The sequence below is a fragment of the Mastigoproctus giganteus genome, chromosome 12 (assembly GCF_048544385.1).
Source record: "Mastigoproctus giganteus isolate SK-2022 chromosome 12, ASM4854438v1, whole genome shotgun sequence".
NCBI lineage: Eukaryota > Metazoa > Arthropoda > Arachnida > Uropygi > Thelyphonidae > Mastigoproctus > Mastigoproctus giganteus.
The window spans coordinates 51,920,692-51,946,114 of NC_143586.1; the positions used below are offsets into that span (position 1 = coordinate 51,920,692).

Below are 25,423 nucleotides of genomic sequence, written 5' to 3' on the forward strand. Positions count from 1 at the left end.
ACGCACAATACTCAGTACACGATGCAAAACCCGTTTCATCTTTCCACCCAAACGCATCAAGATTATATAATTGCATTTACCATCTTTCATCTCTGTACCCTTGTGACTTACAAAGTTCATACGACACTCACGAAAAAAAATTATCTCTTAAAAATCATCTTGCACAAACCAGAACTCAAGGTGACTCCTTCTTACAGAATTGACAATTTCTTCAGAAAAGGAACGCAATCTTAGGCTGAGATGTCTGAGTCGTTCTAGTACCTCTCGCGTTGAAGATTTTTACTGCTTTTATACAACTAAAAACGCGCATGCGTGTTCAGACGATCCCCAAGAAGTTCGACGCTGTTATCCACCGAATAATTCGCTTAAAATGTGCACGAGGGAAAGAACAGTGGGCGGCAGAAAGTGGTTCTAGCGCGTAAACATCCCCCCTTTCTTCACGGCACGCGACACGGGTCTACGGGCGAATGATACATAAAGATGTTGGCCGTGAACTGCGCAATCCAAGTTGGTTCAGTTCGCTACTCGCAGCGTTCGGAACAAGGCGCGAGAAACATTGTCCACCAGCCACTCGCGCCACCGAACTGGTGTGTCGCCTTGAAGCACGCGCCTCGTGAGGCTACCGTGTTCCGAAGGAAAGGTGTGTATACAAAGTTAAGCGGCGTGCTGTACGGATCGTCGCCAAATTGACGTTCATCATGACCTCGTTCGTACTGTCGGCAGTTTTTGTCTCAACTTGCATCTTGAAGTTCACGGCGGACGCCAGTCACATCGTAAACCATCCCAAAGATTCCGACGTGTTTGTAAGTGCCCTGGACGGAGGATACCTCAAAGACGAAGAGGAAGACGTGGGATGTGTATGCCGCAATTCGACACATGACTCGGAACTTATATGCCGCTGCTCTGGAGAGAGCTTGCTCGATGTGCCGAAAAATCTAACTCAAGGATTGGACCGTCTGTGAGTACCTTTAGTTCCAATTAAGCTGTCCTTGAGTTCTCCTTTTCTTCTTCTTCCGATATTCGGCTTTAAATAAACGCGCACGTCCGCGTTAAGCACCCTTCCAATGCCTCTTGAACAATCCGTTGTCATGGATACTTTAATCATTTCTAATAGCTCATTAGAATGACTTGGATTCGGCCTTAATCAATGCTTGGATTGAGCTTTGCATCCTGTGTTTTGCTTTGTATATGTCCCAGTGTTTTCATTTAAGCACTTTTTTGTTCTTCTTCAACTTGCCTTTGTTTGGCTTTCTGTTTTCTCTCAAATTTAATTAATCTTTTAAAACCCGGTTGTACATCTTTTCGTTCTTTGGATCCCAATTGTAAACAAAAATATCTTGAACAACAGCGAGTTGATTTATTTAAGGAGAAATTTGTGTTGATGTAATTTATCCATATTTTTACGGTTTTTGTACTAACATCTTTTCTTAAGAGATTTAACTTTCGTCTGTTAATCTCTGCCAATTGAATTTTGTCAATACTCTTCAATGCATCCCCAGAAGACCATTCTCTGAAAATTCGGGAAAATTTTAATTTTTCTGTGTGTAGTACGTAGGACTGTTATGTGAGCCATTTAAGTTGACGTTACCCTGACTGGATAAAGAAACTCGATGTGTGAAAACAAGTAAAAAACAACAAGAAATATTCATAAATACTGTCAAGGGCCGACTTGGCCGTACCAGAAATCCCTCATCTGAGAAGGCGATGTTCAGAAAGGTCAAATCAGGAAGAAACCCACAACCAGAAGGTAAGTCCCATCAAGATAAGATGGGACCAGCCAGCAGTCACTACGAGAGCTGCTGGTTGGTTCCCGTCCCTGCCACGAGGAGGCGGACCATCCACTCTGTTTCTAATCGTACTATTTATTCTGCGTTCCGTCGCCCTATAGTTTTAAGGCAAGCCAATGATAAGTACTCTTTCTAGAGGCACTTTCAGCCAACACTATCATGTTAAGGAAAGACAGATACGAAGGAGTAAGGTGTTAACTCACAAACATTAGTAAATCCCACTACTGGAAGGTCAGGGGTCAGCATTGAGCGGAGAGAAAGTTTAAGAGTGGGCAGAGAATAGCACAAATGAGGGGAAGAGAATGAGAGGCATCCTCTTGAGATCTCAACCCTAGAGAGCCGCAAGGTCAGCAGGAAAGCTCACACTGAGCAAATAGCAAGCAGTGTCAGCGATCCCACTTTTAGCAAAACAAAGGTCAGACTGGTCATCTGATGACATACGCTGTCCTGGTGGTAATGTAGTCCACTCTTCCAACCGAGATTTGTAACATGGGAAGTGTGACAACTTGAAATTGCCTCCCCCCTCCGAAGAGCAGTGATTATCGCGAGCGATCTTCTTAAAAGGATTCCAGGAGCTTGCGAAATACTGTACTTTGTCCAAAGTAATGAAAATCGTTCTTCGAGGATGCTGAGAAGGCGACGTTTTTAATCTAGGGATGCCTCGATCAACAAAAGCTCGAGTCATCCAGAACAGCTACCTTATATGCTATACAGGCTCAACGTGTGTGTTGTGTAGAAGCAACTCAACAACACATACACGATGCACAAACAGCACTGCACTGATTATTGGCCATTGTACCGAGTTCTATATATCATCACAGAAGAACAAGGAGGAGCTGAACTAACGCTTAAGGGCTGCCTGACATAAGACATAACACATGTCCATGTCCTGCTCAGTGGGATTCGGGTATGTAGGTGCCGGAGAGGGGGAGATCTCTCCATTGGGAAACTGTCCTCACTCTGAAGATTGTGCTCCATCAGTTTTCCTATATGGGAGGGAGGGAGAGCATCCAAAAAAGCTGACGAAGGGCTTAAGGATTTATGGATAAGTTTTAGGATCCTCCTCTTCTCTTTTTCGCTAGAGATATCCTCATGTGGAGAGAGGAAGAGACAAAGGGGAGGGGGGAAGATTCGGGAACCATCATTAGGTTAACGGACCGCTACAAAATTTCATTTATTTCTATAAATAATTTTGCAAATTGAGAGATACTGACTATTATATATATTTTTTATCAACAGTGCCTTACTTTTGTTCATCAGTGTCTTACCAAGTTATGTAAATTAGCATTTTTAGACGTTGACTATGAATCATGTTGGGGGGGGGTGGCCTTGGCAGGCACCTTTTGTGCCTTGTGATAAATCTCCGCTGTCAAATCCGACCTAGTGGTTAGATATTAATCAAGTTTATCAATGACCCATATGACTGATCGCATGCGAAATTTCAGAGATTCCCAATAATTTATGGACTGCAAATTTCACGAGGGAAAAGTGATTTAAGTCTCAGATTTATTGTAATATTATACGAGTCATTCCAAGAGAAGGGTTATCACATTTCTCCAAAGGTTTTTATGGACATGGATGGCACATAATATTTATCACGAACACCAAAGAACAAGTGGAAAAAAGAAAATCATTTGCAAATAAATAAATAAATTTTCTGTTTGTACTCCGGGCCTACCGCATAAGGTCAGAGAAGTTAACAAGATAGACAGATAGAAGGACATTACTCTATTTAAATTAACTTAAACAACCAAACCTTAAAACGGCGGGGATACCTCTTATTAAAAATGACCTTTATATAGCAACAAGAATTCATTAGTGTCTGTAATGGATATCGGCCTTAAGCGTGTCTTTAAGGTGAGTGATATCGACTCCTTGTGTCACTACAAGAAGAAGTTGATAAACACTGGGATAAAGAATAAGTAATGCCTTTCATTAAGTGGTTATTTTCCTTTTACGGAACTTTCCTCTTGTGAGGGCTCAACTTCTTTCAAATCCTTCACACCACAGCTACATTAAGCTGAGAATTCGATCTAGCTTAAGATCGAATTCTGCAAGTTTTTCCTAACGAGAATGGCTTTATAAGCCAAAGAGAAGTCTACCAACTGTGGCTGTATCGATCTATTGACCACCAACCTCATTGCCACGCTCAAATTCATTTGCGTATTGGCTTTGGGAATGGACTCCTAATGATGCTTTTCTTACGAGACTTCATTAAAATGGCGAATCGATAATTGCTATTCGCAATGAAAGGGGCGATGAAGACGTCTAAGGCTTAGTCTGGAAAAGAATTTCCTAAATATAGGTATTGTAAGGACATCTCCAAAAGTCCACTTTGCTTGAGAATAAGGAGTCTAAATTCTGTGTTCTGAGAGTCGATTTGTCTATTTCACGAAGTAATAAACAGGAATTTTACTTAGATGAGACAATTGATTCAATTCCAACTGAAAATATTGGTAAATATTGGTCTTCTTATTCTCGAAGGGCTCCTGTTTTCAAGTGCTTCTTTTTCACTTCAGTTACTTTGTAATGAGTTAGAAATATTGTAATAAATTTACGGTAATTATAATACCTTTATGATACACTCACAGTTTCAATGCCATACTGCTCCAATTTATACAAAAGATGGTCACGAAGACTCTTAAACGCATGGATAAAGTCTAAATAAACGCGACCAGCGTTATTCTATGGATCCAGTTCTTTTGAAACAACCACAGTCGCTTATCAGTTTGATTACACATGATCTCCCCTTAATAAAGTCACTTTGTGATTTCATTATAATTTCATTCAAAACCAGATGATTCTTCGCTACAGACTACATAATTTCCTTGGCCCAGAAGTCAAATTCATGGGCCTACAGTCCCCACTTAACCATTCGCACCATGATCTGAAAATGCGAGCACCTCCAGTTTATAGGAACTTTGTCCGAGACAATAATTTCCCTCTGCTCATCATCATCGTCAGCCATTTTCAATCCACTGCAGGATGAAGGTCTCTCCAGCAACTTTTCAGTTCTTTCTGTTTTGTGCAATGGCCATCCATTTGCGGCCCGCAAACCCATGAATTTCATCTGTCCATCTCCGTCGTTGTCTTCCAGGTTTCTTCTAGCTACCTCTATACCATTCAGTTATTTTCTTAGTCCGTCTGCCATCTTGTCTTCGCGCTATGTGTCCTGCCCAAGACCAAGAAAAACGCTCTTGCTTGTTCCCTCTGCTCAGTGAACTTAAAATCATTCCATTCGAAACTGTTAACTGGGCGTTAACATGTCCAGTTAACAACAACAACAATAAAAAACCAAACGATCAAGAGAAAATATCCTAAGACGTAGATGCATATGACAATACCAGGAAAAGGTAGCAACCAACGCCGTCCAACCCATGTAAAAAAAACCTGAGTTCCACTCCCCTGAATGATGCGAATAATTTTTATGGGCCTCTTATGTAATATGGCTGAGTTAGTCAGTCTCAGGAGATGGTAGCATGTTTCCTCCACCCTGAAAACTCTGGTTTTTCATCCAGAAAACAGCAAATTGACCACAGAACACAAATTTACAGATATAACATATACGGCGCGTAAGTTCTGATGAGCCCAAAAACCCGATGACAACAACAACGACAACATATCCTTCAGAATTTTCTTTATGTCTCTTGACTTGCCTTCGAAAAGCAAATAACACATCTTACGCAGTTTGCAACAGAACCTCAAAGGAGAGAACTGAAAAGCGAGGAGGAGGAGGAGAAGAAGTCCTCATTTCTTCTCACAAGAGCGTAAAAATTTATCCCACCACTAAAAGGGGAACTTTGAAGCTTTGAACAAACAAACTCACTTTAATACGAGAGACCCAATTTCGGACATTTGGAATTTGCGCTCGACTTATTAATAAAATTACAAAATTCGGAGAAGCTGCTCTGCCTGGAACATTCGAGTACGTACGTATATATAACACCAATCACGCGTTATACGAGTGCGTGAAAAGATTCCCTATTTTATCCAGAATACTAAAAATCGAAAATCAGTTACCATGGATACTGGCAAACGTGTCCGTCTTACAGATGGCGTCGCATCAACTTTTGGTTAGTAGTAATGTCGTTTTATCTAATAAGGTTGTTTTCCACAGGAACATCTTGTTTCCAGAGTGGCGACTCGTATCTGAAAGAGGCAAAGAAATCGTCGAAGATTCTTCTGCTTCGATGAAAAAGTATGGAAATTTCACGATTGTACTTCAGAAGCAAATGAACATCATTGGTCGTGCATGTTATCTGTAAGGAAATTTGGAAAAGTTTTTCGATGTGTGGCTTACAATATCCATTGTTTTTTCCCACATTGCCAAAGAGAAAAGAGCGAGCTTCTTTCAGAGTTCTTACTGCACAGTTGCTACGCTGCGAACCAGCATCTCGGATCTATTAAGAAGACGCGCGTGCCAAAACAACGTAATAAAAGCTGCGTGTCAGAGTAAGCAATTGTGTTTCGCCGGCCCTGTTGTGCGTTCACTGTTCAAATGACTACTTGCGGCGATATCTGCCATTGCGATTCCTTAGCTACCGTAAACTTTTTTTCCTCCAAGAGCCTTTCGGATGTAATCACCCTTCCTGTTGCTCCGCATGTGTTGATGGCCGTCTGGGACAAAACTAATGATGATGAGTCCAATGATTCATGGACACAGTCGGCCGGCAAAACCCCCTGTGTCCTGTTTACATGTATTAAAGCAGCGGGGGGTACCATTTTCCGTTGGCAGATCGTGCGCGTTTTAAGATGTATCTGCTTTTTTTTCGTATTCCATTCTTCTTTCAGTCTATTACCACGTTGTTCAAGTCTGGTTGTTCCAGTCATAATATTTATTCTCCTTTTCTTTTGCACGAGTCTGTCTAGCTAACTGTTATTCGGCCACTTTGTTTCTCTTTGTTCTTCTGGTTTCTGTACTTCAACATCATCAAGGTTATTGAAATTTCCAAACCTATTTGATGCGTGTTTACCACACTCAATATTCATTGGACAATTTCGGTAATAAAACCAAACAGTTCTTACGTGCGTCATTAATTCTTTATTCGATGTTATTCAACAGTTGGGAGCTGCCCGCTGTTCTCAATGCAGACATCTATTTATCCTCTTATTTGTAAAATGGATGTCGAAGTTGAATAATTAAATTCTGTTTGTGTCCATAAATATACTTAAACTGTGAATCGCAGATTTTTTTTAATGATGAGTTGCGTTATATCGATCATGGCGAAAAATGCTGTTCTACTTCGTATTCACGCTCATCTTCATCAGAGACAAATAGCGAAACCAACGTGCTCTGATTTTTCATGGATATGAGTAACTGAGATTGCAATGGCAGTAAATAGATCAACAAGGTTCTTTCAATAGAAACCCATTCTAGGATACTTTCATGTTCACCTAATGAAGGATCACCGTCCTTGTCACACCAAGTGGAAAAACTTGAGTTTGAGTCCAGTCGATGACGGGAGGAATCTTTATGGGCATTTTTCACCATGTGGCTGAGTTAGTCGGTCTCAGGCGAGGGTAGCATGGTTTTCCCTCCCGGAAACTCGGGTTTTTCGTCCAGCAAACAGAAAATCGATCTCAGAACACACGCAATTTACAGACAGCATACACGGAGCAATATGGCCTTTGTCGCTGATGCTCCTAAAACCCAACAAAAACCACCTCAAGTTGTGTCTCTGCCGGCTGACAGCTTTTTGCACCCAAAAACTAAATAGACTGCTTCTGTTTGGTGGGTAATAAGATCTGATATGATGTAATTTGCGACCTCCAACGTATCAGACAGCTGATCACTTCTTCTCCACCACGTCGCGCAACTGTCATCGTATCTATCTAACTAACGGGTATACTGACAACATATTGACAACATATCTGACGAATATTGACAAGATATATTCACAATATTGACAACGTATTTGGCAAATTATTGACAATATATCCAACAAATATTGACAACATATACCAGTATTCGTTGTAGTTTGGTACGTTGTCTTTTATTCAAGAAGAAGAAGGAAACCCATGGACACACCAACGCGACTGTTGTTGGTCCACACGAACATTAAAAACCTAAATATCAATTTTCCTTTATAAAATTTAAATACTGGAAATGACGTAATGGACAGCTTCTTTTTTCAGGTCTTCAGCTTCAAAAGAAATAAAATTTCTGCAGTACCGAAAATGAGGAGAGTCACTAAGACTCGTGCGATCTTTAGGACGGATTCGTATTCCCCGAGGAGCAGCCTTTGACGCCACACTAACGAAGACAGCTAAGTGTCCCCGTACGTTTTTATATTCTCCCCCCCTCATTCTTCCTAGTTTATCAAATTAACTTCGACTTGAATGAGAAAATTAAATTCGGATCCAAACATTAGACGAATGTCCCCGTGTGATTTAAGTTATCCACAAAGTGTTCTGTAGAAGATTTTTTATAGTTCGATTCCTTTTTTTTTTGTGTGCGCAAATGATAAACGCGTTCCTCAACTTAATTACAATTTTCCCTCTGGACTTTTATCTATCAATATGACTGCTCTGGTCGTGTATTACATCATCTAAATTTTTGACTTTCTTTTCCATCTAAAAACATTCGACTAAACTTAATAACCGACACTTCTTTAAGCCTAATTGCACGCTCTCACCACCTCCCATAAAAGATAAACCAAATGTCTTAAAAATCGACCGTTTGTTCCTGCATTCTGATCGCGGTAACAGCTCTCTTTCTATTTATTTATTATTCTGCTCCTCTGTCTTTTTCACTCCATCTGTGCTCTCCCACACACGACCGATGTCCCAGATGACATCATACTTTCTGTATCCATCGGAGATCGTCAAATTCGATCTGACAAATGCGCTGTTTGCAGGCTGCTGAAACACTGAGGCATATTTTCTAATTTATACAACCAAGCTATCTTGCACTAACAGCAGTTCGCGCAGTGAGAAGAATATTTTAAAGTGACACACATTTTCTGATGTGCCAGTCAGTATCGAGAACATTACAAAAATCTGAAGATACTGTCCATCGATCGTTGTTTTTCCTTTGAGAATGTGTACTCCACAAAAAAGTGAATTTTATTTTTTCCACTATGACACACTCTGCCATCCTGGGTAGGCTTTCTACAAACAAACGATAGAATTCTGCGGGTATAGCCCTCCAATCCTCGTGCAAACAGATCGCTGATTGCGGTTAGTGACTTTTGGCTTATGCGCCGCCGCTCTCCCATTTACATTACAGGTATGTCTGACAACATTGTCATACTACCCTTTCGAGTACCCTCTGATCACGTAGAGTGAGTCTCCCTGTCTTTATGTGCGTTGTCGGACAGTAGGAGTAGGAGTGTATGTTTTGATCAGAAAACAAGACCAGTTGAAAATGCAAGCTTTAATTTCTTTTATTTAATAAATCGTTACGTAAACAAACACAAAAAATCGAAGTAATGAAAAATTCTTTTTATTTTAAAATTCTTTTTCTTTTTATGACTTCTGTTATAAAAAGAAAATTTTAATTCCTACAGATGGCGTTGTATTAAGTTCGACTAATATTGGCTGTTCGTTCAGCCATGAAAATCGCAAAATAGCCAGGCCAGAATGTGCAAATATTCATAAGCATCTAATGGAGAAGAAATATGGAGAAAATGAAGATATTTTTTGTTGTTATTGTTGTTGTATCTTAAGATATCATCTAATAATGGCTATTGCAGATTCTTCAACGGTCCTTTGATTAAATAAAAAGCAACCATGGAGAGCTCTTCAACTGATCTTAAAGATTTTCATTTCTCTGTTAAAAATGATAAATATCCAGCTGTGGCATAAACTTTAAGGCAAGAGAGAGAGAGAGAGAGAGAGAGAGAGAGAGAGAGAGAGAGAGAGAGAGAGAGAGAGAGAAAACAATTTTAAAGACACTCAAATATTGCTTCGTTGGATGATAAAAGAGAAACTTTATATGAAATATGGCAAGATCGACAATGGAAAGTATAGCAAGATCTGTTATCATTGATCTTTGCCATGGATACCTAAAACAAGAATGTCATTTTAGAGAAATGTCCAAAAAAAGAAATATATTCCTGGATGGATGAGTATCGAACGAAAGGACTTGAGCACAGGCATTGGGGTCTACGTCCGAAACCGTGAGAGAGACAATGACGTGATAATTGTTTTTTTTATCAAATTCAAATATGAAATTTAAAAAAAATAGAGAAATAATTTAATGCAGTGTATGTCATACTGTTTGCAAAAATTACATGAACGAGGTATTAGATAGGAGTTGCTGCATTAGCAACTCCTATCTAATACCTCGTGGGGCCACCTTTTGTCGATAATAGAGCCCATAGACGTGTTGGCATGGACTCCACAAGGTGTTGCTAAGTGTCCTATGGATGCGCTACCCGTGCATTGCCCAATATGTCCAGTAATATCCCCACATTTTCAGGTGGATGGTAGCAGCATCGAATGTTCTTTTCCAGTAGATCCAAAACGTGCTAAGTTGAGTTGAGATCAGATGAGTTGTGTGGGCATCGGAAGAAGGAAAATTCATTGTCACGTTCCTGAAACCAGTTATCAACCTGCTAGGCCTTCTGCCATGGCGCGTTGTCTTGATCCATTGTCATTCTGGAGGAGTGTACTTGGTTAGCTACGATAGAAAAGTGGGCGTTCCCACCGAGCCGTTCATTAACGGTGATCAGAGGAGCCACGGCATGCCACAAAAACAGTCCCCAAACCATAGCATCACTGGCTCCAGCCTGCTGAACACCAACCTTGCATCCAGATGCCATGGCCTCATGTTGCTTTTCCCAAATACGGATACAGTTGAAAACGGGATTCATCAGACATAGATTTCCAGATGTCTGTCGTCTAGAGTTGGTGCTGATGTACTCATGCCAGGAACAGTTTCCTGTGTCTCGCAGTGAGCATGGGGCCCGTGACTGCCGTCGACAGCCATAGCCTATAGAAGCTAATGTCCGACGCATAGTCCATGTGGATATTAGTCTGACTGTTGCTACATTGTACTGGGGGTTCAGTTGGACCACTGTAGTGCGTCGCTGCTGTGTTACGAGACGAGACACACGACGCTGAACGTGGGCGTAGCCCACACGTGGCTGTACTGCGTGTGATCTTTGGATGGATGTTCGACCGCTTTGAGCCAGTCATGGTAGGCTCGCGACACTACAGAACGGGAGCACTTAGCCATGTTGGCTGTTTTCGAAATATTGGCACCTGCGCGTCTTTCCTCAACAATCATTCAAACTCGAATTGGGAAAGATCTCGACTCCAACCCATTCTTCCTCACAGACACTCAAAAACTCAAAACCTGATCGCCACATGTGCGAACTACAATCTTATATCATTCGTTCCCGACTTTGGGCTTCACTAGTGTCACAGACCAGTCCATTCCTACACAGGAAGAGTAATAGTCGAAGACATGCAATGCAACCCTCGCCCAAGAATGACTAACTTAGCCCCTTGTGGAAAAAAAAAAGCTTATAAGAAAGGATTCGAACCCGGGCATTGTCCACCAGGCGGAAGAGGGTGATGACATCCAATGGGCTTTACACCCTAGGGTAAATTTAATTAAGTGGTTAGGAGACAACATGGGTACAGCCACAGGGTTGGCCTGGAGGGTCTTCTAACCGCTTACTTTTATTCACATAGTGGAGAGGTTTTCAAGTTTACTTTGCGATTGATATTGGCCAATCAGATGACACTGTTTTCATTAGATATGTCCATATTGCTTCGACAGCTTTTATCCGGAATTCTTTTAAATAAAATGTTTATAGTTCGGAGGAATTTGCAGCTAAAAGGAGTTTGGAAGTTTACAAATTTTTGTAAATTGCAAGCATTTGTGTATATGTTGAATGAGAAATCCAAAGACCGAGACGCTTATCAAAAGTCAGTCGTATTTCTTTCTAAACTCCGGGTACCTCTCACTGACTACGTTTCTCCTAAAGATCAAATAAGTTCCACCCACGAACAAGACTGATTTCTCTCTTTTTTGATTTTCACAAAGAAATAAATATTTCATATAAAAGAGAAATCACATTTTTGTTTGTTTGAGGTTTCGTCTCTCTGAACCTTGCGGGGCCGCTGGGATTTTCCTCCAAATGACGGTCCGTATACTCCCATAAATTCTCCGATTGCATTGTAAGAAAATCGATAAAATCCATATCTATTCTTTACCTGCTGTACCTGCATCATTCCCACTGGCAGAGAAATGTTATTGAGAACATCTTTTTTTTTTCCTGTTTTTTTTTTTTATACGAAAGTTGTCAGTAGTCGCAATATTGAATTCTTACGTACAACTCAATGAGAAGTTAAGATAACTTGTTAAACTGCCAACTGCGGTATTCACAAGTTTATACCCTAAAACATAAATTATCGGCAACAGATATTTCAAAGCCATTTCCTTTGTAATAACTTCATATACACTGTCCTACCATGAGTATCCGGACAAGTGCAAACCGGTTGCCCTTAAAGTAAAACTAACAACGTAAGCTGAAACCTTTAGCCTTTATGGCAGCCTTTGCTCTCGGTGGTTGCTTTCTCCTGGCATCCACCACACCCAGTCACCATCATCAGACGTCTGTCAGTCGAGGTGATTAGGGTGCGCGGTTAGCCGCAAGACCGTGGTAGTCCATATCATGCAGCATCCTGCGCACTGTAGTAGTAACAGTGTTGACCTCATCCCACTTCGAATCATCCCACTGAGGGCCTGTGTGTGTTTTAACAAGGTCAATCAGGGTTCCGAGTAGACGATTATTTGCAGGCTGGTCTGTCACATTCCTTCAGCTTCGAAGGTTTTCCGGTCTCGTGACGACTTCGGCACCATAACCTTCCATTTGCCGCCAAATCACCAATCGTCGACCTAAAAATCCTCAGTGCCGTTGAAATGGGATGTACATTCCGATTACTTATGTGACACCCTATGATCATTCTGCGCTGGAAGTCTGTTAACTCCATCGATCGCGGCAACTTCTCTTCAAGAGAATTTAGTTCCCTGTAAAAAATAATGAAGGAAATATAAAAAGGGGTGTTCAATAGAGCAGCCTAATTATCTATCAGATACTTTCACTAACTGCAAAGTAAAATCATATTCTTCAGACCATTAAAATTAGATTAACCTTAAATTACATTTAAGGTTACGTCCGTTCATGTTGGCTTTAGTTATATCAACAATAACCTTTATGCATTTTATAGGATACAACAGTCCAAATATGAGTTGCGTATTTGGAGTTTCTTACGAGATGTAAGAAAGATCTCTTCTGGTATAAGCGATCTGTTTAGCGCTATTAATCCAGAAAGTGCTGTTAGAAGCATGATTATTCTATGAATATACATTTTTTTGTGTTTTATAAAACGTTTCGGGAAAAATACAATAAAAAGATAGCAAAGATTCTGGTATTTGCAAACTCTCATCCATCTCATAGCAACTATATCCTTTTGTCTCCAATTTTTAGCAAATGTACCTATTTATATGATTTTCTGTTATTCCTGTTTTAAATATTTCTGTTGTTTCCTCTTTTTAAATATAATATCCTGTTTTTAACTCTTTTTTAATACATTTCCTGTTTTAAATATTTCTGTTTCCTCTTTTTAAATACATTTTCCTATTTTCCCTGTTTATTTTCTGTTTGAAACAACATATTTCTGTTGTTTCCCCTTTTTAAATATATTTCCTGTTGTTTCCTCTTTTTAAATATCTTTTCCTGTTTTTTTCCTCTTTTTAATACATTTTTCGGTTTCCCTGTTTTAAATATTTCTGTTTCCTCTTTTTAAATATATATTTCCTGCTTTTTCTTCTTGTTTAATACATCTTCCTGTTTTTCCTGTTTAAAATATTTCGGTTGTTACCTCTTTTTAAATATATTTTCTTGTTTTTTCCTCTTTTTAATACATTTTCCCGTTTTCCTGTTTTAAATAATTCTATTTCCTCTTTTTAAATATATTTTCCTGTTTTTTCCTCTTTTTAATACATTTTCCCGTTTTCCTGTTTTAAATAATTCTATTTCCTCTTTTTAAATATATTTTCCTGTTTTTCCTCTTTTTAATACATTTTCCCGTTTTCCTGTTTTAAATATTTCTATTTCCTCTTTTTAAATATATTTTCCTGTTTTTTCCTCTTTTTAAATACGTTTTCCTATTTTTTCCTGTTCAATTTCTGTTTGAAACAACATATTTCTGTTGCTTCCTCTTTTTAAATATATTTCCTGCTTTTTCCTGTTTTTAATACATTTTCCTGTTTTAAATATTTCTGTTGTTTCCTATTTATAAATATATTGTCCTGTTTTTTCCTATTTTTAATACATTTTTTCTCTTTAAAATATTTTCCCGTTTTTAAAATAATCGATGATATCCAGGAATGACAAAATTAAATACAACAGAATTGTTAATCCTAAAAGAATAATGTTTTTCTCATTCGTTCTGCATATATCACTCCCCCTGTGTTTAATCACCCCCTGGGGATAGTTACTTTTGTTTGACAAACGCTGATTAAGATGCTGTTCGCAGTGTAACAGGTTGACCAATCAAAACTCAAAGAGCATGTTTGCGCATTGTACGTGCTTCAATTCCTGCGACAACCCCATCTGAACGTTTAAGTGATATCAAATACGATTTCAGAAAATATGTCCGAAGCTGATAGACAGGGCCGGATTTACATATAAGCTAACCAAGCTACAACTTAGGGCCTCACATTACAAGGGACCTTGCTCCATCTTAAAAAATCCTTTTTTTAATATTGTCACAGGTGAACTGTAAGAGAGAGGGATTTACAGAGGAATAATAAAAACTTCAAAAAGCTATCGCGGATGTAAATTGATTAAATATTAAACTTCCATACTTTATTATTCCTCACACTCAACACCAAGAACCTTTACAGTTCACTACGTTGTAGCCATGTTGTTTTACGGTTCTATAATAATCCTTTGTTATTCTTCTGGTTTGGAACCTGTAGCTGTGGAGGAACAGGGAAGAGGGAGCTTCAACAGCTGTTTACACGAGCCGCAGATGTTCCAAGATCCATCCCGAATCGGATGTCTGTTTGCAGTCCATTCGAGTGTTGAAACAGTTGGGCCGGTGTGATTAGAGATTAGTGGGCAGCGCAACGCTAAGTACTTGTTCCGTTTACAGGACTCTGTTTTGTTTAGAAAGACTGTGTGGACACACGGTCAGAGGGCAGCACTGATTAGTTTCTATGGGTAACTCTCCCGCTTTACTCTTCTCAGAACAGATAACATATTTTATCTGGAAGAGTCTGTTGATTTATTTTTGACCATCATACTCTTCCTTTCACAAACACACCGTAAAAGTCTTATTGGTCTGGTAGTTTCAGCCCAGCTTTGAAGTAATTGTAGTTATTATGGAAATTGAATAACTGATTGGCAAACGTGTTGATCACTAGAATAATAGTAGAAGACAGAAACAGATATTTCGTAAAATATAACGTATATTTATGCCCTGGTGAAGTGTATAATGGTTGACAAGAGTAGTATAAGGGTTCGGATTCCCGTCAATGACGTGAGGAATTTCTATGGGCCTTTTTCACAACGTGACCGACTTAGTCGGTCTCAGGTGATGGTGCATGGTTTAGTTTACAGACTCAGAGCAATATGGCTTTAGTCGCTGATGCTCCTAAAACCATACTACAACAACTCTTCAGACTTAAATTACTAACAAGTACGATTGTCTAATTATGGACGACTTCAGAATATGTAAAACAGGTAGGATAGGACGAGGAAAAGCTGATTACGAGAAGGCACTAGCAAAGAGAGCTAAGGACAGAGAAAGGGAGATCATGTCACGCGTGAATTAAAAACGGAAACAAAATCAAAGAGTTTTTTAAGCACTGTCTATTGCAGTTCCATTAATTAGACGCAGTAGAAAGTCCATAGAGAGCCCAGCAGAAACGACAAATGGATTGAACAGATACTTCTCAACGATAGTTACAGTCGAGAGCAAACTCAAAATTAGAAGAATTTTTAGGAGTTACACCGTTGTAAAATAAGTGATATAATGATCTCAGAGAGGCGTTTGTTTGAAAAAGTACTGAAGATAAAAGGAGGGCAAGACTCCATGGAAGGATGGCATATACACATTTATAATTAAGTTGGATGCATGTGAGTCTATCAGGCAGTTGAGAATGTTAATGAGAGCGTCATTAAACTCTAAGAAGATTCACTTAGACTGAAGGAGTGCTAATATTTCTCCCATCCACGAAGGCGGTGCCAAAAAGGAAATAGGTAACGATAGGCCAAGGAGTTGACTTCTCTGGTAGGGTAGATCATGGAGTCTGTGGTTAAGAATGCCATTCAGAACCATCTGGAGATAAATGGAATCTTCAATATCATTATTATTAGATTCCAGCATAGGTTCTTTAAGGGGAGGTCATTCCTGACCAGTCTAGTAAATTACTGTGATGTAGTCATTAATCAGTTGAATGCAGGACAGTTGAATGGAAGGCTGTTATATGAACTGAAAGAAGTTGGAGTTACTTGTGAGATCTTGCTCTGGATTACAGGTCGACTGAAATAAGAGACAGAAGGTTGTAATGAACGACCAATTTTCAGGGTAAACATTCCAAAGGGTTCAGTGTTGGGTTCCCTCCTATTTCCAATTTTATAAATGAGATTGACAAGGGTATCCAACGAAAGCTGATCTAAGCCTTCAAAGTTTTCTGATGATTTGAAGACGTGGCGGGTCGTTAAAAATTCGAGCCAGGGCATGAGTCAACTTGGATCGCTTGCATATGTGGTCTGATAAGTGGCAACTAAAGGTTAGTGCTTCTAAAAGTAAGTTTATGCTTTTGGGTAACAGAAATCCTGGAATCTAGTATAAGACGGGGGAGGGAGAGAAGCTAAGAGCGGGTTAAGACGAAAAAGACTTGGGTGTTACGATTAAAGCTGACATGAAATTTTCCCCGAAATGTAAACAGGCGGCTACGAAAACATATATTTTTCTGTTCATGATTTACATGATCTTTGCGAATAGCGAGAAGATGTCATTATTTTTCTGTACAAGACGATGTTTAAACAGTATTTGAAATGTTGCTTTTAGGTCTGCAGGTCACACGCAAAAAAAAACATAGACCGTCTGGTGAGAATTCGAGAAAGGCAACCAGTTTTGTGATGAATGCAAATCGATTCAGATATAAAGAATGGATTAAAAGGTGTGGGCTGCTTAGTTTTACCACTAGAAATCTAAGAAGAAATCTGTCTGAGGTATATAAGGTGCTTCTGAATGCAGTGCATTGACTAAAATGAATGAGGAATTCCTGTTCGGTGAAATAAGAACCAGGGGCAAAAATATAAAATCTCAAGGAAAAACCGATATTGGATCTCGTGAAGTTCATCTATGGGCAACTGGTTTCAACACTGGAATAAGTTGCCTCCCAATGTGGTTTAAGCAGTGATTCTGATTAAATGCAAAACGGAACTTGAGAGTAACCTCGTGGGAATGGGAACTGTATGAATATTCTGTTGATTCTATTTTTATAATTTTTTATTTTGATTGATGAAAAAAAAAAAAAAAAAGCCGTCTTACCATATTTCCTTTATACTATTACAAGAATCGAGTAGGCTAATTTTCGGTCCACTGAAAATCAGCCAACAGCTGAGGTTGACGCCTCATTCTGACTATCATTCCAGACCACCAATCTGATATTGGACATGGACCCATTAATAAACAGGATTTGATAGTCTGATGCTCTCTTGAGAGTTCTGATGGGACGCGCGACCATTGAACGCACACTATTTGTTGGCGAGTGTGAAGCTCTTATTGGCAAAGACGATTTGGTACAGTCACAGCTGATATTGTACTTCCGTGGGAGCTGAGAATTTCTGTTGCAGTGGCGCAACATTTGGTCTTCAGTTTCGACGAGCTCTGCTGATACATCACAGCCAAAGATGGAACAAAGGGAAGAGGTGGTCCTCAGTAAGAGATATGGCCACCCCTAATGTCGATGCAGGCTGTGCACCGCCTGTCCATACTCAGAACAATGTTGTTGATAAATTCTTGCGGTAACATCGTCCATTCCTCTGTCAGCGCCATCTTAAGCCGGTGATCATTTTCTGGTGGGTGTGGACGTGCCGCTAGGCTTCTCACCAGAGCGTCCCATTGTGTTCAATGTGATTTAGATCGGAGGGGGGGGGAGGAAACGGGCAGGCCAATCCATACGAACAATGTCTTCACTTTCGAAAAGCATATCAACAGCTGCAGTGCGATGGGGTGTGTCGTTATCATCCATAAACACGAACTCGGGTCTGTTCCGACCTCGGAACAGAGGCACATGGGGAAGGATTACCTTAGTACAGTAGCGTGCACCGGTTACAGTACCGCCTTCCAGTATCTGGAGTTGTGTACGTCCATCCAAGATAACACCTCAATCGCCATATCGATCCCTTTCAGTGATGTTTGCGGGGTGATACCGTGTGCTAATCTCTTGCCAGATTAACCGACATCCAGAATCGCTGCTGAGACTGAATCTCCTCTCATCAGTAAAGAGTACCTTAAGTAAAGATTTTGTGGTTGTAACCTTTAGAAATAGTGTTGGTCCTTAAGTTTTGCACACCAGTGTGTTATCTGTAATGATAGTTCACATATTACTCTTCATGAAACTTGATGGCTGAAGAGAAATTGTAGAAAGATTTAAAGTAGTTAACTCCAAATATAAAGTACACTAACTATTCTATTTTGTAATATTTATTATTTTTATTATACGTCATTATTTTTATTTATCCTTTATTATTTTTATTATCCATAAGGTGATTATCCGTCGCTTACAGAAAATAAAGACGGATCCATCGATTTGAACTAAGTAGAAAGCACTTATGATGTCTGGAAAGAAAAATCGAGAAGAGGCAGTTCTGATCTGAAACAGCTATTCATATAAAATACGAGGCGTGGCAATAAAGTTCCCGGACTGGTGCAATAAAAAGAATACAAAGTGAAGGAGCTCAAAATGGTTTTATTTTTATTCAAAATAATCACCACCTGATTGAATGCACTTATTACTCGATCTAAAAGTTTCTGAAAAGACTTACTAAAGTCGTCCAAAGCGATTATGTTCAATTAGGCGGTTACGTTTTTCTTTAAGTCCTTAACATCCTGAAATCTCTGTCCTTTGAGGGCAGTTTTCTTCTTGGGAAAGAGGGAGAGGTCCGCTGGTGCTAGATGGTTGAACTGCATACAAAGGCCATTTTTCGTGAGAAATGTCTTCACAACAAGTGCAAAGAGAGAGAGGGGATATTATCGTGCAACAAGAACCAGCTGCCTTTTTCTCGAAATCGTAACCTCGCCCGGCAAATGTGCTTCAATAATCTTTGAAGCACCTGTAAGTAGAACGTAGCATTGACTTTCTCCCTTTCAGGTACTAATTCCTTGTGAATCCCACCCTATTTGTCGAAAAACATGATCAGCGTCGTCTTCATCGTGGACTTCTGTAAACAAAACTTTTGGGCCTTGATAATGATTTTGAAGTCCACTGCATTCTCTGACACTTCGTCTCTGAATCGTACTGAAAAGCTCAACGCTCATCTTCAGTGACAATTCGTCGAGGAAATTAGGGCGGCCTTGATAAGTGTGGATGAAGTCTTTGCACGATAACATTCCTCATTGCTTTTACTCATCCATGAGACTTTGCAGCACATATTTTGCACAGACCTTTCTTTTCTCCAAATCTTCATGTATAATTTAACGAATCCTCTCTTTATTCGTTTCCAACTCATCAGCCATCGTTCTGAGGTTCAAACGATGATCTCTTGCAATAGTTTGCCGAAATTTTGCTACTTTGTCCTCAATTCGATGCTTGGTTAACATAGCCTAGTTAAACTTATAGCCTAGTTGGGTAGGTTTTAAGAGACTGCATAAAATGAATATTTTAAGCATAAAAACGCTTAAAAGGGCGTGAGTTTCTTTTCCTTAGCACAGGAAAAGTCGTCACGATAAACTTCATGATGAAAGATCTTTAAAAGTTTCATCGTTGCTAAAGAGTTGTGGGTGTTGTAATTGTAAAGGTAAAAATAGCTGCTTCTTCTCAATTAAGAAGTGCCTATTATTTCAAGTAGAGTAATGAAAAACTTATGCAAATCGTGAAGGCGGTGGAATACTCAGTATTCAAATTAATGCTGCCTCTCTATGTGAAGGGAAGCACCTTTTAGCTAGCTCAAGAAACGAATATCTCATTTCTCAAACACAAATACTTTGTACCGAGTCCCAGTTTAATTTGTAATCACACAGTGATTATTGCATATACAAATTTGTTTCAGGTAGATGAAAAGAAATTAATGCTTGTGTGCAAGAAAAATGAGGCGATAATCGTTTCGTTGAAGTAATATCATAAGAAAAAATACTGTAATTCTGAACATATAATCAACTTCCATTTCAAAGCCCTCCTGGGTAGCATAGTTGGTGTAATCGCTGTCCTCCCACACCGGGTGGAAAAAACCTTGGTTGGAATTTCGTCAATGACCCAAGGAATTTTTATGGGCCTTTATCACACTGTGGCTGGTTATTTGGTGTCAAGCGAGGAAGGGATGAAGTATGGTTATTTTCTCATACTTCATACTTCTGGGTCACTTATTAGTGACCCAGAAACTCGGGTTTTTCGTTCAGAAAACAGCAAATCGACCGCGGAACACACGCAATTTACAAACATATTATATCCAGTGCAACATAGAGTGAGTTGTTTAAAATAAATTATATTATATTTTCAACTGCACTACAGAGTCAATCGACTTTAGAGATAATTGACAGTGGAAATTGCAAGGTAAATTTCTATACTTTCGTTCTTTGTTTCTGGGTCCTACTGTGCTGAATATCAAATTTTGTAAACTCTGTACTGTTATTTGCATTCACACCTTGTTGAGTCTCTTCAAGGCTTTCGGGTAATTTTTCTTTTAATAATCCTAGTGTGGCCTGCTCCAGTTGGTAAACGTAATTTATTTTGTAAAAATGGAATTTGTTTGAACATAGAAGATGCAAGGATCTATATTAATGCCAAGAAGGAGGCTTATTTATGTTTAGAGAAACTGCTGTTTGGGAAGGGTGGTAAGGGAGTTAATGGAAAGTTACAGATTAGTGACGTGGACCAACGTAACATTTTCAACGTTCTCCAGCTAATTAAATTTACTCTCACAATTTCGATTTACCGAGGAACGAGGCAACAGTGAAATAGGCGCTCAGATCTATTCTCTGGCATGTTCAGCAGATTTCAGATTGAATTAAATAAAAAAAATCATCGGTAGACACAGAAGAAAAACTTGTTTACATAATTATAAGTAATGCGTGAGTAGTAAGAGTAATAAGGTACAAAATCTAACCTCTATGGTATCAACAATTAATTTATTGTAAATCACATACTACACGTCAATGTTTGATGGCAAGAAAATCGAAATATTTAAAGTTGGAAAATAGAAATGGCAATTGTCTTTCAGAAGTCTTGAATTAGTTAAGACAATTTGGAAGTCTTTTATTAGAAGGTGAGCACTTACATTTCCAGCAATAACTAGAAGATATTCACTGAATGTTAATATTAGTATTGGTTAGATTATGCAAGGAAGCCCAAAACTTTTTGTTGCACAAGCGAGGGAAAAAAATATATAAACGACCTACTGTATTTGATTTCCTCCTCACGTAAGTGGCTATTCGGCTAACCTTTGAATCTCCCCAAGCTATCAGCGTCAACCACCCATGGAGATAACTTATTCCAATAATCAACTAAATAACGCTGGCCAAAAGAAAACTTCCTGAAATCCAGTTTAAATCTCTTTTCCTGTAATTTGAATTAATTGTTCATAGTTCTGGAATCATTTATACCAGTGAAAATTTCACCCTCGTTCATTTACCTGTCCCCTCTGAGAACCTTATACACCCCAATCAAATCTTCTCTAAGGTGTCTAGTTTACAAGTTCTGCAGCCTACATATTCGAAGTCTTTCTTCAGATGGAAACCGCCGATTTCACCAGGCGCGTTGCTCATCTTCTAACCCTTTCAAAAAGCTCGATGTCTTGTTTTCTCTTTCAGGTGCGATCTTCATCTTACCGTTGCCTTATACCGTAGGATTAAAGCCTTCCTATCTCTACAAGGCAATGTGCAATAAATCATCAATAGGACACCATGAGATTTTCTTGTCACCTGTCTAAAACCTAGCTGCGCTTTTCTGACCATTCTACCTAAGTTATCCAGAAGATGAGCTGCTTGGCGCTGATCATTAACTGTACTCCCGATCTTGACATCATTTTCAAATTTTACCATCGCGCACTCTATCCATTCTACGATGTCATTTAAGAAAATCAGAAAAAGCAGTGGTCCCAGTGCCGATCCTTGGGAGACTCCACTTCTTACGTTGGCCCAATTTGAAGAGTAATCTCTATTGATATTAATCACCATAGTAAAGCTTTGTGATTAATAGTTTTTGGCATTTTCGGAAGAAAGCGTTGAATCTTATTTATGTATATAATAGCAGCAATTTTGCTTTAGTGAAAAAAATAAGTGAAAATTATGATTATTGTACCAGGTTAACAAATAATTTTCCCAAAGAAGCATCAATTTAGTTTGTTTTGTCTATAGTGTACTTCATTGCGAATTACTTATCCACCGAATGAGGGGCCAACCACAGCAAAACGGTGATACTTAACTAAGAATGAGATACAACAGACTTCTCTTTTGGGGAAGTGTGACTTAATCCAAGTATTAGTGACAGGCTTTCACAATCTGAGACATGAGGGATTTCCCAATAGGTAATGTATGATGATGCCCCCCCCATACAAACTTTGGCTTGTTTCAAATACTTACAGTAAGGACACTTATGCATTAAATTTTATGGATTGATGAACTGTTATGAACTTCTTTTTATGCATCTGTGTGATTTGCCAGTGACTGCGTGATATTCGATAAATATTTAGAAATAAATAAATAAAATAATTATTTGTTGTTTCTTTTATATCTTGATGCACTTAACTTTATATTTTACTTTTTTATATTCTAAAGACTATTAGTAGTCATTGGTGGCATCGTAATTTTAGCGAGTGGGTGCGTTGTAAGAGCGAGGTCAAGTCTGTAAGAATCAAGTCAATATTCGATCTGCAAATATAAGCTTATTTAGTAGATGGCAGATGCCAATAATCGGCTTTTAATTCTTCTGATTAATGGTTCTAATTGAAAAAATGTAAGTTTAAAGATAGCAGAAAATACAAGTGAATATATCAAAATACACTCTTAAAATTTAAGAAAAGTACTGATTTTATTTTTATTATTAATATACAGGGTATTTTAATAACATGTATATTAATCATAACCTGTCTTAACCTTTTCATGATGTTATCATTATTACTAATATCCATTTATTCCTTTTTATTAAAAGCTGGCTCAGCACAGTTACAGCCTAGAAGGGTATTCGGGTCCTGTCAGACGAGTTTTTGTTGTCGATTTTAGGTGCATCAGTGACTTAGACCATATTGCGTCATCATCAAAAAGGGGATGAAGTTTTATGGACTTGTTCAACACTGTGGCCGAGTTAGTCGGTTTCAGGAAAAAGATCGCATACTTTCATTGTTTTCCATCCAATAAAGTAGGAAACTGAAAACTGTTATTATCATTATTGTGGTACAGTTTTAGGAACATCAGCGACTAAAGTCATATTGTTCCATGCATATTGTCTGCAAATTGCGTGTGTTCTGAGGTCAATTTTTTGTTTGCTGGACGAAAAACTCGAGTGTCCGGAACAAAAAACCATGCCACCCTCGCCTGAGACTGATTAACTCAGCCACGTTGTGAAAAAGACCCCTTAAAAATTTCTCCTCTCCTCGACGGGACTGAAACTCTGATGTCTTCCACCCGGTGGGGGGAGGACAGCAATCCTACCAACTGTGCTACCGATAAGGGCAAACTGAAAACAAAATAGGTACAAATATGGTAAACTGATGTCTTACTGCCTGGGTTGTTTGTCTGATTTCTCTCAGTTTTTTTGTTTGTTTGTTTGTTTATTTTTTTAAATGTATTCTTTTATTTTGGACAGTCATCAATAAGTATTTCCTTTTTTTTTCTTTTTTTTTTAACTTCAAAAAAATTACATTTAAAACAAATTGTCTATGATATAATTAAACCCAATAAAGATAAAAGTACAGAAATTTAAAAACAATAATCACAGTTGCTTTACGGAATTTATATTTCCAAATTATTTTGTGAGGATTTTTATACTGGGTGCAAAAGATTTTTACACTTTTTTTACACTGGCTGCAATTTTTACACTGGGTGCCTGCTTTCGAATAACATCAATGGAGCAAGGAATTTTTATGGGCTTTTTTTTGCAACGTGGTTGGCTGAATTTGTCGGCCTCAGACGAGGGTTACCTGATTTTTTCCCGAAAATTCAGGTTTTTCTTCCAGGAAATCGACCGAAGAATGAACGCCATGACAGATATAATAAACTGTGGCTTCATAGCTTTAGTCGCTTTGGAATTTAAGGCACTATTAACCTAATGTAAGATAAGATAAGAAGTTACCTTAGAACTTGAAGAGTTTTTGTAGATTATGAAAGGCAACCAGATAGGATCCAGATTGGTTTTCTGGAAGGGTGACGGGCGATATAATGACGATGGTATGCGTGATTGAAGAAAAATGAATTTATATCATAAAGCACACAGTATTTGTTCCAATTTACTCAGGCTCTGGCGTGCAGTCACCCCAATCCCCCACCCCACTGGATCTGTCACTGAATGCATCTTGGTGAATACTGTTGGAAATCCTGACAGTGTAGTAACAACTTGTGCACATGTATGGATTTTCTGCAAGGTTGAAAGGCGACCTCATATACTACTTTTTTTGAAACTGAAACTATTGTAGCTTGTTGACGATTACAGGTCTAGACGACGTCGCTGTGATAACTCCAAAAAAATATATACTTATGAACGAAAAGTTCCAAAGATAAAACATGCGGGTGAATTTCAAAGTCCTTAGATTCCACACTACGTAAATATTTACATTCATATAATTTACATAAAAGTTATTAAAGACGTACAAAACAGGCTCCATCTGCTTATCATCAAATTCGAACTCGGGTTTTCTCTAAAGCACTGTCTGTAGCTGTCACTTCTTTCGTCCAGGAATGAAACTCATTATTTCATGGTCTTTCGACTGGTATCTGTATATACTTTGAATTCTAAACTTTATCTTTCTTAATTTCATAATGTGTAGTCTATTTAACCGTGTACTGTCGTCTCCTTTAGAATAACGTGAAGAACGGGCAAACTTTTTCATTCCAGTTTGTACGATAGAAAGGTACTGTGCACTGTCTCGCTCCAGTTTTGATGATGTATTATACTTGACGTAGCTGCGATGTGTAAAATTTCTTTATTTTTCTTTTTTTCCAATACTGTTTATTCTTAATGTACATTACAGGTTCTGCTCCTGAACATCCTTCCAGCTAGAGGGGCGTATATATTACCAGGGTGTATGTATCTATTTGTATAAATAGATGCATACATAAATACGTACATAAATATATATAAAGGCATATATAAATTGATACATATACACATCATTAATGAGCCCTCGTGTGTAGCACAGTTGGTAGAATTGTAGTCCACCCTACATCCGGTGGAAAAGACTTGAGTTCGAGTCCGTTCAATGACGTCAGGAATTTTTGTGGGCCTTTTT

The 25,423-nt window shown here is 38.7% G+C and overlaps 1 protein-coding gene across 1 annotated transcript in view; it reads left to right on the top strand.

Moving 5' to 3' along the window:
* The first annotated feature begins 695 nt into the window (after positions 1 to 695).
* LOC150077056 (lutropin-choriogonadotropic hormone receptor-like) overlaps positions 696 to 25,423 on the top strand; it is a 94,529-nt gene continuing 69,801 nt past the window's right edge. The window contains exon 1 of the mRNA XM_090385775.1: positions 696 to 958. Within this exon, the coding sequence (XP_090241901.1) occupies positions 699 to 958 (260 nt within the window). The 5' untranslated portion in view covers positions 696 to 698. The remainder of the gene's footprint in view (positions 959 to 25,423) is intronic.